This window comes from Heptranchias perlo, chromosome 5, assembly GCF_035084215.1.
Source record: "Heptranchias perlo isolate sHepPer1 chromosome 5, sHepPer1.hap1, whole genome shotgun sequence".
NCBI lineage: Eukaryota > Metazoa > Chordata > Chondrichthyes > Hexanchiformes > Hexanchidae > Heptranchias > Heptranchias perlo.
This window is the reverse complement of record NC_090329.1, coordinates 73,324,243-73,339,610: the sequence shown is the minus strand read 5'-3', so window position 1 is coordinate 73,339,610 and position 15,368 is coordinate 73,324,243. Positions and strand designations below refer to the sequence as shown.

Sequence of the window (15,368 nt, the reverse complement as noted above, 5' to 3'; positions counted from 1 at the left end):
ATCTTCCCCGGCAGTGTTCTGGGCCCAGGTTCCGCTCCGCTACATGCAACGGCCTCACCTCGGCTTGGTGGTGAGTCGAGGATCCGGAAGGAAAACAAAGGGAGTGAAACCCGACCTTAGCTGGTGGGTGCAGGGGGCCGGGGCCGGGAGCTGGAGCTAGCGGTCTGGGCTGGAAGGCTGTATCAGTTGCCGGCTCGAGTTTAGTATAGTTTTATTATGGAGTAGGCCTCGAGTCCTCGGTAATGGTTTTTTTTTTGTTCCTTTCTTATCACCAGAATGGCCACGGATTCCTGGTTCTGGACGAGCAGAGGTTCGCCAAAGAAATCCTGCCCAAGTACTTCAAACATAACAACATGGCCAGTTTCGTGCGGCAGTTGAATATGTGTGAGTGTAAACCAGCGTTGACCCTCTGTTTACTGTTTGTGTATCAAACAGAGGCAGATGGGCCCGGTTTTACTAATCAGAACATAACCACGGTACATAACCATATGAGACAAGATTCATATGACTTCATGTTTAAAGACCCTCAGGCCCAAAACTTACCCTCATGCACCGGTTGGGGAGATGACACCAATCCTCTCTCATCTGTAACATCTTGTAAATCTTTCGGACAAAGATAGGTGATAAAGAAGTCTCTGTTGTGAAGATTTACTTGCTAATGTTATTTAAAATAAAGTGAATATGAATATTTCATAAAAGTACATAGAATGTACAGCTCAGAAACAGGCCATTTGGCCCAACAGGCCCTTGCCAGTGTTTATACTCCGCATGAGCCTCCTTCCTCCCTACTTCGTCTAACCTGATCAGCATCTTCTCTACGTCTACCCACTGAATCCCTTTGATAATCTTAAAGACCTTTATCAGGTAACCCCTCAGTCTTCTCTTTTCTAGAGAAAAGAACCCTAGCCTCCTCAATCTTTCCTGATGGGTATAACCTCTCAGTTCTGATATCATCCTAATAAATCTTTTTTGCACCTTCTCTAGTGCTTCTGTATCCTTTATGTAATACGGAAATCAGAACTGTTTACAGTACTCCGTGTGGTCTAACCAAGGTTCTATACAAGTTTAACATAACTTCTCTGCTTTTCAATTCTATCCCTCTAGAAATGAATCCCAGTGCTTGGTTTGCTTTTTTTTTATGGCCTTAATAAGAAATAGGAGCAGGAGTAGGCCATACGGCCCCTCGAGCCTGCTCCACCATTCAATCAGATCATGGCTGATCTTCAAACTCAACTCAACTTTCCTGTCCGATCCCCATATCCCTTGATTCCCCTAGAGTCCAAAAATCTATCGATCTCAGCCTTATTAACTTGCGTCGCTTCTTTTAGTGAATTTAGTACCTGTACCCTCAGACTCCTCTGCTCCTCTACCCCATTTAGACTGTTATTACCCAAGCAGTATGTGGCCCCCTTATTCTTCCTACCAAAATGTAATACCTCACACTTACCTATATTGAAATCACACTCCCATTCTGCAAGTTTATTAATGTCTTCCTGTATTTTGTCGCAGCCCTCCTCGGTTAACTATACCCCTCCAATTTGGTGTTGTCCGCAAATTTTGAAATGGTACTTCCGATTCCTGAGTCCCAATCATTTATGTAAATGGTGAACAACAGTCGTCCCAGCACCGATCCTTGTGCAACACCACTTCCCACCTTTTGCCAGTCTGAGTAACTACCTTTAATCCCTACTGTCTGTTTAGTGTTTTGTAGCCAGTTTGCTAGAGAAGCTAGCAAGATCCTAAAAAGTTACAAAAGCCAAGGTCTTAGTTTCCTACTCCCATTGAAAGTGCCAGAAAGGAGATGCTGTGAAAAACAGAAGGGAGTTTGGATTTTATAAAGTGTTGGGACTAGAGATTAAAAGCAGGCACCTGCAGTATAATGTGGAAAGGACCACAAATTCTGAATAATTGAAAAGTTAAAGTATATAAGATGAAACCAGATTTCAAGAATATCAGAAGAAACTCAGGGCAAATTACTGAGTGCAAGAGAACTAGGGATGATGCCAAGGAGAAAAGCAGATGCATAATCTAAAATTGAAGCTATAAGGTTCTCACGAAATGAACAGTGAATTGATCGTAGTAGTAGATGAATGATTATATTTAATGTGATAGATTGGGAAGTGTTGATGTATAAAGGGACCTGGGTGTCCTTGTACATCAGTCACTGAAAGCAAACATGCAGATGCAGCAAGCAGTTAGGAAGGCAAATGGTATGTTGGCCTTCATTGCAAGAGTACAGGAGCAAGGATGTCTTACTGCAGTTATACAGGGCCTTGGTGAGACCACACCTGGAGTGTTGTGTGCAGTTTTGGTCTCCTTACCTAAGAAAGGATATACTTGCCATAGAGGGAGTGCAGCGAAGGTTCACCAGATTGATTCCTGGGACGGCAGGACTGTCATATGAGGAGAGATTGGGTTGACTCGGCCTCTGTTCATTTGAGTTTAGAAGAACAAGAGGGGATCTTATTGAAATGTATAAAATTCTGACCGGGCTAGACGGACTGGATGCAGGGAGGATGTTTCCCCTGGCTGGGGGGGGTCCAGAACGAGAGGTCACAGCCTCAGGATATGGGGTAGGACATTTAGGACTGAGATGAGGAGAAATTTCTTCACTGAGGGTGGTGAACCTATGGAATTCTCTATCACAGAAGGCTGTGGAGGCCAAGTCACTCAATATATTTAAGAAGGAGCTAGATAGATTTCTAGACACAAGGCATCAAGGGGTATGGGGAAAGAGCGGGAATATGGTATTGAGATAGAGGATCAGCCATGATCATATTGAATGGCGGAGCAGGCTCGAAGGGCTAATGGCTTCCTACTGCTCCTATTTTCTATGTTTCTATGTTATGTAGAAAATAAAATCTAATATAAAAGATAGAAGAATCACAAACTAAAATAGCAACGTGGGAAGAAGAAATGGCTGTCAAATTACCTGAAAAATAATGCAAATACAAATGAGTGAGTTCAAGGTGCAATAAGCAATAAATGCTGATTTTTTTTTAAAAAAAAGAGATTGATATACCCAGTACAGTAAAATTGCAATTCATTTATAGTTAATCCCACTCCACTCAGTTCTGAATCTGAGTTAAGCGGGTGAGTGCCACACCTCGGGAGGGGGGAAGAAAATTGGGATCTCATTGAGTAGTTATCTTGCTTCTCTGAGGCCTGTCAAAGTGGGTTTTGAAGGAGGTCTTCAAACAGGATGCCTGCCCCTCGTTGGCAGAGATACCAGACCTGGCTGGGTGTACCAGAAAGAAATTTGTGTACGTACGTACCTTTCTTTGGAGGGTAAATGCCCTCAGCAAAAAAAAAGCTTTCTCAAAGAATTCCGCAGAAGGGCGCACTAATTAGACGTTGTTCGGTTCATTTTAAATAGTTACTCAATCAGAACATGAATGTAGGTTATAACCCTACTTTTAACTCTTGCAAGAGATTTCCCAAGATCTTTAAAACCCGAGTAACATTGTTGATCTAAGGCTAAATTTGCATGTGTCGAAAGATACGTTACACTTGATAAAATTAGTAGACTTCAGGCTGATTCAGATACATTGGGTGAATGGCAGTGTGTGGCAGATGTCCTTCGTTGTGGATGAATAGAGTGTGATATATTTGGGCCAGGGTAATCCCAAGCCTATGAATACCATACATGATTAATTACCTGCTCAAGGCAGCGGCGTAAGAGAGCAACCCAGGGGCCATAGTTCTTGAAGGTCCATGACCAGTATCGTGAGAGCGCAGGGAAAATGAATAAGGTGTATAGCTAGGATAGTTAAATATATAAAGCTAGAAATATGATACTGGTCTTGTATAACGCCTTGGTATGGCTGCTTTTAGAATACTGTGCCCACTTGGGTCCCCTCATGGGGAAGGCATTGAGGTACTAGAGAAAGTGCAGAGGAGAGCCATCAGAATGATATCTCGTCTTAGGGCTTTTACTCGGGGAAGCTGGGAATTTTTTTCATTTGGGGAAGCATTGGCTTTGCGGTGATATGTTTAAGGTCCTTAAAATAATGAAGGGACTAGTTTCTGTTTGGGTGGTTAGGTTATTGGCACTAGATAGAAAGAAGAGGACTAGAGTGCATTGGTACAAAATACAAAAACAGAGTTAGGTTAGGTGTCAGGTTATTTTCTTTTTACAGCATGTCATCGACCTCTAGAATAGATTGCCAGAACATGCAATAAATATAGATTCACTACAGGCTTTCAAAAGGAAGCTGGGTGAGTTCCTGAAGACTTCTCAAGTTATAGAAGGTAGGTGAGGATTAGCTGTAATTAGGATGTTGGTTACTGCAGTCGACTGGAGCTAACTTGATTATCTTAGGAGCTAAAGAGGAATTTCCAAGAGCTTTTTTTCCTGAACTGGCCTAAGATTTTTTTCTCTTTTTGCCTCTCCTGGAAGATCCTGCAACTGGGGTGGTGAGATGATGTGAGATGGTGCATGTAGGCTGCAATGTCTATATGGAACAGGCTAAGTGAACCTGTTGGTCTTTTCCTGTCCTTTATCATATGGTTCGCAGTTATGCTATGAAGATAAGTTTATGAATTAATCCCATACTTCCAAAATAAACTTTATGTAAAGTACTTAAGCTGTTTGCCAGCAATATATTTTGTTCCCCTATTTTGGGCTTTGTGCTGGCCAAGGAAAAGCAGAGGTCAGTTTTGAGTACGTAGACTGAATTGATGGGTCCTATTTGTTGGTGTCTGCTTCACTTGCTCAAAAATAGGCATCCATGAGGCTTTGGGGGCCATCAGTAGCAACAGCATTGTATACCACCACAATCTAGTAATTTCACAACCTGGCACATCCATCGTCAGTAAGTCAGATGACCAACCCTGGTCCAATGAGAAGTGTAGAAGAGCATTCAGGGAGCAGCACAAAGCATAAATGAAAATAACATGTCGACCTGGTAAAGTTACAACACAGGGCTACGTGCATGCTAAACAGCGAAGGCAGGATGGTATAGACAGCTAAGCGATCTCACAAGCAATGGATCAGACCAAAGCCCTGCGAGCCTGTCACGTCCAGTCATGAATGTTGGTGGACAGTTAAGCAACTAACAGGTGGAGGAAGTGCTATGAACATCCCCATCCTCAACGATGGCGGGCTCAGCATGCGAGTTCAGAAAACGATGCTGAAGCGTTTGTAACCATATTCAGCCAGAAGTGCTGAGTAGATGATCCATCTCGACTTCCTTCTGAGGTATCCACCATAACAGGTGGTAGTCATCAGTCTATAAGCCTACTCCCAATCATCAGAAAACTGATGGAAGGAGTCATCAACTGTGCTATCAAGCGGCACTTTCTCACCAATAACTTGCTAACCAGTGCTCTGTTTAGATTCCGACAGGACCACTCGGTCCCAGCCTTGGTCCAAACAATGACACAAGCTGAATTCCAGAGCTGAGGTGAGAGTGACTGCCCTTGACACCAAAGAGCCTTAGTAAAACTGGTTAATGGAGATCAAAGAGAAAACTTTCCAATGGCTGGAGTCATTCCTGGCACAAAGGTAGATGGATGTGGTTGTTGGAGGCCAATCATCTCGGCCCCAGGACATCACTGCAGGAGTTCCTCAGGACAGCATCCTAGACCCAACTATCTTCAACTGCTTCATCGATGACCACTCCATCATAAGGTCAAAAGTGGGGAGTTTGCTGATAAATGCACCATGTTCAACTCCATTAGCAATTCCTCAGATAATGAAGCAATTCCTGCCTGCATGCATACAACATCCAGGCTTGGGCTTACAAGAGCCACGTAACATTCGTGCCACATAAGTGCCAAGCAATGACCATCTCTAACAAGCTAGAGACTAGCCACCCCCCCTTGACATCCAAAGGCATTACCATTGCTGGATCCCCCACCATCAGCATCCTGGGGATCACCATTATCCCGAAGCTCAACTGGACCAGTCACATAAATGGCGTGACTACTAAAGCAGGTCAGAGGCTGGGTATTCTGCAGTGAGTCGCTCACCTTCTGATTCCCGAACTTCTCATCGCCTACAAGGCAAAAGTCAGGAGTGTGATGGAACACTCTCCACCTGCCTGGATGTGTGCAACTGCAACAACGCTCAAGAAGCTCGACATCATCCAGGACAAAGTAGTCCGCTTGATCGGTGGCCCATCCACTTTCTCCACGTAATGTTCTGCATTGTGTACTGTCTAAAAGATGCACTGCAGCAACTTGTAAAGGGTTCTTTGGCAGCACCGCACAAACCCAAAACCACGACCTCCACCACCTAGAAGGACTTGGGCAGCAGGTGTGTGGGAATACCATCACCTCCAAGTTTCCCTCCAAATCACACACCATTCTGACTTGGACATATATCGCCGTTCCTTCATTGTCGCTGGGTTGTGGGAGCACCTTCACAGCAGGGACTACAACGGATCAAGAAGGCATCCAACCACCACTTTCTCAGAGCGACAATAAATGCCAGCCTTGCTAGTGATGCCCACATCCCAAGAAAGAAGATTTTTTAAAAAAAATAATGAAATAATGTTCTGAGTTTTCCCTTACAATTTACAATTTATGTAGATTTGTAAATATATAACTGCATTTGTTGTATGTTTGACAAGTTTTTCCAAAAATCTTTCATGGTTATTCATTTTGGGACGACTCAAGTAGAAAATAAGTTTATTTGAATCAAAGATTCTGGGCTAGTTCTAATAGACCATTAGACCTGTTCCTGTTATAGTCATGATTCTGTAGAAATACAGTGGAAAAATAGTTTTATTTAACCTTTGTGATCAGTACCCTCTGGCCCAACCTCTTCTATTAATTTATATTTTTTGTATTTATCATTTTTATCATATTCACATTTACTGTTGCCTACGTAGTTGCACTGAGTCTCTAGTTATTTGGAACAAAGTAACTTGCTGAAGCTTTGAGGGATCATATCTAAAGATGAAGTAACCTGTAATTGCATTGCAGATGGCTTTCGTAAAGTACTGAATGTTGATGCAGGTATAGTTAAACAGGAACGCGATGGGCCTGTAGAATTTCAACATCCTTATTTCAAGCAAGGGCAAGATGAATTACTGGAAAACATAAAACGAAAGGTGAGTTCCATCACTTTCAATGTACTGCAGAAAAAATTGCTTTTGCCCTTTTTAGTTTTTTTTGCCGTCTTTTTTTTGTTTCTCATTTCATTTTGTTTTGTTTCTTGCTTGTTTTGCTGTCTTTACATTGTTCTTCTGTTTGTGTTCCTTTCAAGAGCTTGTGATATTGAACTGTTTAAGTAACGAGCAATAGGCAGTGGGAGGGTAGGGGTGGAAATAGAAGGTAGTGATAACTGAGGCTAATGGGATAGCATTCATGTTATTGCCTCTAATCTGAGATTGAGAGTATCCCCTAATGAATAGGCCAGCTGCCTTGTGAGCTTTAACCAAAAAAAAGTTTAAATTGGATGAAAACTGTATCTTGTTGGTGAACACTGAAGAGAGCCATTCTTTTAAGCAGATATTTGAAAATTTAAAGACTTAAAGGAATTAAAGACATTTCTAAACTTATAGCTTGAGTTCAGATCATACCGGCAGCCTGTTGAAATCTGAACCTGTTTGTACATGTAAATTCTCTAATTATGTGTTCCTTTATTGTGAAATGTCTAAGAAAACCCATACGAATAATGATGGACAGGAGAAGACCCTCTGGTCCATCCAGCCTGTCCCACACAATTGTGATACCTTGTGTATCGCAATATATACACTCCCCACCCCACCCAAAACCATGTGATCTCCTGGGAGAGGCAAAAAAAAGATAAAAAGCCAGGCCAATTTGGGGAGAAAATAAATCTGGGAAATTCCTCTCCGCCCCCCCCACCATGCTGATCAGAATTAGTCCAGGAGATCACTCTGGCCCTGATAATGCTATGCAGTACCTACCTATTGTACGAGATGATCCAGCCAGAAACGGGTTTGAAGGAAGTCAGTGAATTGACATCCACCGCACGAGCCGGCAGCCTGTTCCAGAGCTTCACTGTTCTCTGGGAAAAGAACTATCTCCTGACATCTAACCTAGATCTGCCCTTCTCCAACTTAAAATTGTGACCCCGGTCCCCTCTAACCTATTTAATTGGACATTCACCTGACGAAGGAGGAAGCCTCTGAAAGCTTGTGATTTTCAAATAAAATTGTTGTACTATAACCTGGTGTTGTAAGATTGTTTACATTTGTCAACCCCAGTCCATCACCGGCATCTACACATCATGCCTATTTAATTGGAACAAACTGTCAACTGAAATACAATCTAATCCCTTTGTCATCTTATAAACCTCAGTCAGATCACCCCTAAGTCTATGCTTCTCCAAAGTGTAGAGTCCCAGCTCTTTTAGCCTATCTTGGTAATCAAGATGCTAATCTTGATTACCAAGATCTAATGGCTCTCCTCTGCATCATTTCCATAAGATAGGTTACATGCTGGGACTAATTCAGAGAGTGTCTTAATTTTTTTGCACTACAGGGGTAGGTATGAGCAGGTCATTAAACACCGTTGCCTCATTCACACTATCCAAGTTGTTATACTGGTCGTGCACACAGATGGCCAATGTGTGCGTGCGCCTTATTTTGCCATGGTTAGGCATAAGTAAAAACCTAAATAGAACAGTTTGTGTGTATCTAAATGTTATGATCTATATTGTGTTCTGGGGCATTGTCAATCCCAGAAATTAAACTGGAGGAAATGCAAGCACTATTTCAACACTGAGCCATCTGTTAGGTGGGTTTTTGTGGAGATGGAGAAACCTATTGGAAGTTTGATTCACCTGCACTTTTAAATTATTACACCAAATTAATTGTAATATGTAAATTTAGCATGAAAGTCCAAGTATAAGACATTGCTGTGAGCTGCATACTTGATTTTTCTCCTGTCGTCCAAATAATAAGATTTGTGGGCTTAGACAGTCGGGCCCGTTTTGATGCGAGAGTAGAAGAAAAATGAATTCTCTAGCAGCTGCCGGAAGACGAGAAATGGATGAGGGATGAAGCAGTTATTGAAACCGGCAATCTGTTGAAAGAAGTATTCCATGACAAAGCATGCCCAAAATAGCCGGCGTGCTTACTACGTTATAAGCGGCGCCTTTGTAATTGATTCCTATGTTAATGGTAAATAGTTGGCGCCGTTTGCCTGATATAGGCGGCTGCCTGTGACAAGCATGGACGGTATAAGTGGTGAGGACTGTAATTGGTTTTGGCTGAGGTATGGTGGTACTTGACATGGTCAAGTCCGATCTAGCGATTGATGACCAGGCCGTTTGTACGCAAGGTGCACTCAAGTTCATGCCCCTCTGACTTGAAGTGAATGTTGGAGCTATGCCAGGGGAGTAGTGAGGGTGAGAGATAGTGATTTACTTCCTGGGAATATAGATGTCGAAGGCAGAGGCTTGGGAACAGTTCAGCAGCAACAAAGGTAATGTGGATAGAGGGCCAAAGGCGAGGGAGTTAAAAGCTGAAGGAGAGTTTTTCCAGGGGTGGATGAGAAAATTTGAGGAGGATAGGGACTGTGGGTGGTAAAGTAAATGAGAAAGTGATCAGAGATTGCCTTGTAAACCTTTGAGATATCGAGGGTCTTCATATAGGTTTTTGGCAAAGAATGCACATGGCTGATTTTTGCACCTCCAGGTTAATCAGGTTGGTGTAGTTTACCTGTTGCAATTTACCTTTTTTGCCACATATCTTTTCATGACTTGGTCCTGGATTTCTCACATGTTGCATGCTTAAGAGTTCTGAACCAAGATGGAAAACTGTTTCAACACATGCCTTTTATACCACAAGTTTAATCTCTGCTTTGGAGTTGAGCTGCATTCTTTACGGACTACCTACAATTTCTTTATCTACCTAAAGCAGGTAAACAAAAATTTGCATCTTTAAAGCTGCTTTCTCATGAATCTGCAGTTTGGATTTGCGTATCGAGCCTTGGTTAATGGTACTGAGACTGTGTAAAAGCAAGAAATAGACAAATGCCAAACCTCTGGTGTTTCATTCTAGCCCAGTTTTTAAGTGTTAATGTATTTATTTATAACTTTTTAGTCTGTTGCAGAATTCTTCCCTTCCCCCTATAATCTACAGGCGCCACCACTTACAGCTTTTTCTTGCCATCTTGCCTATTTTAACTTTGATCCTGCATCTACATTCTGTATCACTTCTTACACTTTATTTTGCAGTAAATCTATTTTTATTTTTCATTTTTTTTCATGTTTGCATAATTGTACAATTTTTGTAATGAAATTAACATGATTCATTTATTTCCAACCTTTCTTTAATTTAAAATATAGCTTGATCAATCCTGTTTCCCTGCCAGACCAGCTGTAGCGAGAGCAAAGTGGATATATAAAGCTTACACAATTTCATAAGCACATGAAATATAGGGACGGTTCTGTACTAAGCTCAATGTCATATCTATCATTGTATCTGACCAAAAAAGTTGATTGATTTGACTTTGAAATATCTTTTGCTGTAACTCTTCCTCTGGAGAAATTAGCATACATGAAAGTTTATTTGAGCTTTTGTACATATTTGAATTTTGTGTTCTTTAGACAGGTCAGATATTGTATAGTGCGGGTTAGAGGCAATGTAAAACTCAGTACACTGTTCCAATATTATGCCTTAACCTCAGAAATTATGCTCTATTGTGTTAGTGTGATGCTTTAATTTCCTATTCTAACTATCCACACATCTTTTTCCAATTGGATTTGGATTCCAGTAGACAACTATCACCCATTTCTGTGTGTTTGATGCTTGTGCTTGGTAACTTAGCTGTGCTTACATTATTTTAGGTATCCTCGATTAAGCCAGAAGAAGCTAAAATCCAACAGGAAGGCTTGAATGCAATTTTATCCAGTGTTCAAGAAATACAAGGAAAACAAGAGAATCTTGATTCAAGATTAACTTCCTTGAAATGGTATTGCTATGTTCTGTTCTTTTGTAACTGCGTTCTAAAAATAAAAGAGCAGCTTGTGTTACCTAGGCAAGCACATTAGGGTCAGAATTTTCTGTTGTTGTGCTTGGGTCTATTAGATCGCCTGGATACAGCAAATATAGGAATTATGAAGTGAAAATTGGGCTCCCTTACAAGTGTGTACTTTTCCCTGGATGCTTTCTCTGATCATTGGACGCCACATGGCATGTTTTGTATGTTCGAAAGTATCAGTTTGGGTAGGTGAGCCCTCTTTGAATTTCTTGTAGGGGAGGCACATCATGGTGTATCCTGCAGGATTTGTTTTTCTCAATCTCACAATTTACCGACCCATTTGTTGTGTACCCATGTTTCCTGATCACTAAAGTACATTCCCTTGTGATTCCTCATTGCTCAGTGAGTTTATTCAATCAGTAACAGGCAAAGAGGGTTCCAGGTTCGATTCCTAATCTTTGTTGAGTTAGGCATTCTCGGCCAGTATGGTGCCTAAGTTTAAAACAGTGCCACTGTACCAGTTGTTGGCCAAAATTTCCATTGATGCTCGCTTTCAAGTGATGCCTGCAGGATTTATGCATGTGGAAGATGGTCAAGGACAAGTTTGAGCTTGAATATTTTGACCCCATCGTGGCACTCATTGTCAAGGTTCACACAAGAATGATGGTTGTTTGGATGATGTACTGAAGGATAACCAGTGTCTATGGAGTGTTGTGCAGCAAGGAGCCACAGCCTTTGAGAAGTAAAATATTACTTTAAAGTGAAACCGGAGATCATAAGTATAAACTAGTGAAAAGGAAATTTTATATCAGTATTAAAAAACTTCGTGTATAAAGTGATAAATGCCTAGTGGCAGCTTGGCTCGGCTGGTAGCACTTTCACATTTTGAGTTTGAAGGTGAGAATTTAAAGCTCTATAACAGACTCGAGCTGGCATGTATCATTATTACCTTCCCTCCCCTCCGCCCCCTCCCCCCCCCCCCCCCCCCCCCCCAACCTTAAACTATAGCACAACGTAATCCATTGTGTTCCATGGATATTTGATTATTTTCATTTCAGTCCGCAACTATAATCGTAGCAACAGTGGCAGTTTGGCATTACAAGTAAGTTTTATTTTTACCTGTGTACCAACAGGGAGAATGAAGCACTATGGAGAGAGATTGCAGATCTTAGACAGAAACACGCACAGCAACAGCAAGTAATCCGACAGGTAAGATTTTTCATTTGCTCAACTTTTAATTACAATTTGGACATCTGATTGGAGAAAAACTTCCTTGAAAAATTCACGTCATGTGCAGTCAGCGCTCCCTCACTCACTCTCTCACTCTCTCACTCACTCTCTCACTCACTCTCTCTCTCACTCACTCTCTCACTCACTCACTCACTCACTCACTCACTCACTCACTCACTCACTCACTCACTCACTCACTCACTCACTCACTCACTCACTCACTCACTCACTCACTCACTCACTCACTCACTCACACGCGCGCGCTTCTCATTTCCGTTGTTCTAGTTGATTCAGCCTCCAACCTGTGCCAGCTCCCAGTTTCATCTCTATTTCTGACTCAGTTATCTGTGGCTGCTTCTCGTCTCACTTACCATACACATCACACGACTCTCCTCCAATTCCGCTACTCTCCCCATCTGCCACAAAAAAAAGTTTTTTTTCTTCCGCCACCCTCTGCTCCCTTTCAATCTCACTCTCAAAATCCCAACTCTCTCACTTTTGCCCCCCACTCATCATGATACTTCTGCTCCTACTGGCTTACTTAACCACTTGCTTGCCTCTGTTTAGTTCCCAGAAAATCAGTTGCGTTCTCCTTCACTCCAATTGTTCCTGTGATACAGCATCCATCTAAGTGGGACTGCCCTCGCCTGGTTCGACTCTTACCCATACTATCGTAGTCAGAGAATCTTTTTCCTGCCTCCATGTCATTTCCTTTGGAGTACCCCGTGGATCTTTCCTTGGCCCCCTCCCATTGCGCATTTACATGCTGTCCTTCGGTAATGTCATCCAAAGACGTGACATCAGGTTCTACGTGTACGCTGGCGACACCCAGCTGTACCTCACCACCATCTCTTGACCCTTCCACAGCCAGTTTGTCCGATATCTAGTCCTGGATGGGCCGCAATTTCCTCCAGTTAAACACTGGGAAGACTGAAGCCACTGTCTTCGGCCCCACCACGAAGTCCATTCCCTCTCCACCGATTCCATCCCTCTTCCTGGCCACTGATTCAGTCTAAACCAGACTGTTCAACCTCGGCATTCTATTTGACCCTGAGCTGAGCTTTCAACCTCATATCCTCTATCACAAAGGCCACCTACTTCTTCCGCTGTAACATCACTAATCTCTGTCCCTGCCTGAGCACATCTTCTGCTGAAACCCTCATCTATGTTTTTGTTACCGCCTGACTCAACTATTCCAATGCTCACCTGGCCGGCCTCTCACCTTTCACCCTCCATGAACTTAAGCTCATCCAAAACTCTGCTGCCTGCATCCTAATCTGCACCAAGTTCCGCTTGCCCTCCGTCCCTGTGCGTGCTGACCTATGTTGGCTCCTGGTCCACCAACGCCTCAAATTTAAAATTTTCAAATCTCTGAAACCTTCTCCAGCCCCATAACCCTCCGAGAACTTTTCAATTTCTCCAACTCCGGCCTCTTACGCACACCCCCCACCCCCCCACTCCATTTGCACCTGGCAACTGTGCCTTCAGCCATCTAGGCCCGAAGCATTTTCTCCTCCTTTAAGACCCTTCTTAAAACCGACCTTTTTTGACTAAGCTTTTAGTCACTTCTACTTTGGCTTCGTGTCAATTTTTGTCTGATTACGCTCCTGTGAAGCGCCTTGGAACAAGTTATTGTCTGGGGCGGGGGGGGGGGTGGGTGTCTTGTATTTTTAAGAGATCTGTTAACGTCCCTTGTTCAGCATTAACTGGCATCATTGTGATCTGCTAGGTACTGAACACAAAAAGTGGAATAATCTTTAGTAAAATATGTTAATTTTTTACTGTCATTGTCAGTATGGTTCTGGTTGCTTGTTTGTCCTGTTGTATGACTTTCTGTTAGGACAAAGATAGTTGACTTAATTTCAGACTTAATTTGGGTTTTTGTTTATAAATGGTTATACTTCCTGTTTTTCAGATTATTAAGTTTATCGTTAGTTTGGTGCAGAATAACCAAATTGTTACTTTGAAGCGGAAAAGGTATGTACATCTATTTTGTGAATGTTTAATGTCAATGTTAGGGTGTCACTGTCTTTGCTATTGGGTCCCAGTAGTTTGGAAACATTCTAACTTTCTGCATAATCGATGTACTTATTTAATTGGTAAATATAATTTTAGAAGTTTTGTGGCCTTTGATGAAAGTAGAGCTTTTTATATTGCAAATAGTAGTCATAAGAATGTTAACTTTTAACTCATGATCTGGATTTATTAAATATTTGGTTGCTTGTCAGTCAAATTCCTGAGGTTAATAATGTTAATGGCTTTATTTCATTTCCCTCAACAAAGTAGAAAGTACTTGTACAGCAAGCATTCTGTACATTATTTGGTACATTGTGGCTTTGTTCAAGGTTGGTTAATTTCCTGAAAGTACCACAATATATAGAAAATAGGCGCAAGAGTAGGATATTCGGCCCTTCGGGCCTGCTCCGCCATTCAGAATGATCATGGCTGATCATCTAACTCAGTACCTTGTTCCCGCTTTTTCCCCATATCCCTTGATCCCTTTAGCATTAAGAAATATATCTATCTCCTTGAATACATCTAATGACTTGGCCTCCACTGCCTTCTGTGGTAGAGAATTCCACAGGTTCACCACCCTCTGAGTGAAGAAATTTCTCCTCATCTCGGTCCTAAATGCCCTATCCCATATCCTGAGACTGTGACCCCTGGTTCTGGATTCCCCAGCCATTGGGAACATCCTCCCTGCATCTAGTCCATTAGATTATGAAAATGTGTTCACAACTAAGTTTCAAAGTTAAACCTTAATCTGCAGCTCTTCAAGTCAATTGAAGATGTAGTCACATTTTAAACAACCCAAAATAATTGCATTATTAAATGCTCACCAATCACAGCACTGTATAATATCTTGCAATTTCCCAATTCTTAGGTTGTGTTCTGCCTTCTAAAACTGAGGTTATTCACTTGCACATATTGCAGTTTGTTCTGGAGTAAATATTTGTTAAACTCATAATTATGAGTTTATCAACAATTTTATTATTACTTGGCATCAAAATCAGTCGTCTCAGATATTGGAGCTTGGTTTCGACCGCCATTTTAAAATGTATGTATAAAACACACACATCTATAAATGGAGTTTAGTTTTTTTTTCTTGTGTATTGCTTTAGTAAAACAAATGCCAAAGCAGTTTAATAAGATGGAAACTTAACATCACAAATTTCATCTTTAAAAGTGCTTTGTAAGCTCTGCTGATTTTAAAAAAACCTGACACTGATTCTATT

At 41.8% G+C, this 15,368-nt stretch overlaps 1 protein-coding gene across 2 annotated transcripts in view; it reads left to right on the top strand.

Moving 5' to 3' along the window:
• Positions 1-15,368, top strand: part of hsf2 (heat shock transcription factor 2) — a 33,475-nt gene that overhangs the window by 222 nt on the left and 17,885 nt on the right. For both annotated transcript variants that reach the window (XM_067984653.1, XM_067984654.1), the window contains exons 2-6: positions 276-384; positions 6,931-7,058; positions 10,769-10,893; positions 12,036-12,111; positions 14,048-14,109. In XM_067984653.1, the coding sequence (XP_067840754.1) occupies positions 276-384; positions 6,931-7,058; positions 10,769-10,893; positions 12,036-12,111; positions 14,048-14,109 (500 nt within the window). The remainder of the gene's footprint in view (positions 1-275; positions 385-6,930; positions 7,059-10,768; positions 10,894-12,035; positions 12,112-14,047; positions 14,110-15,368) is intronic.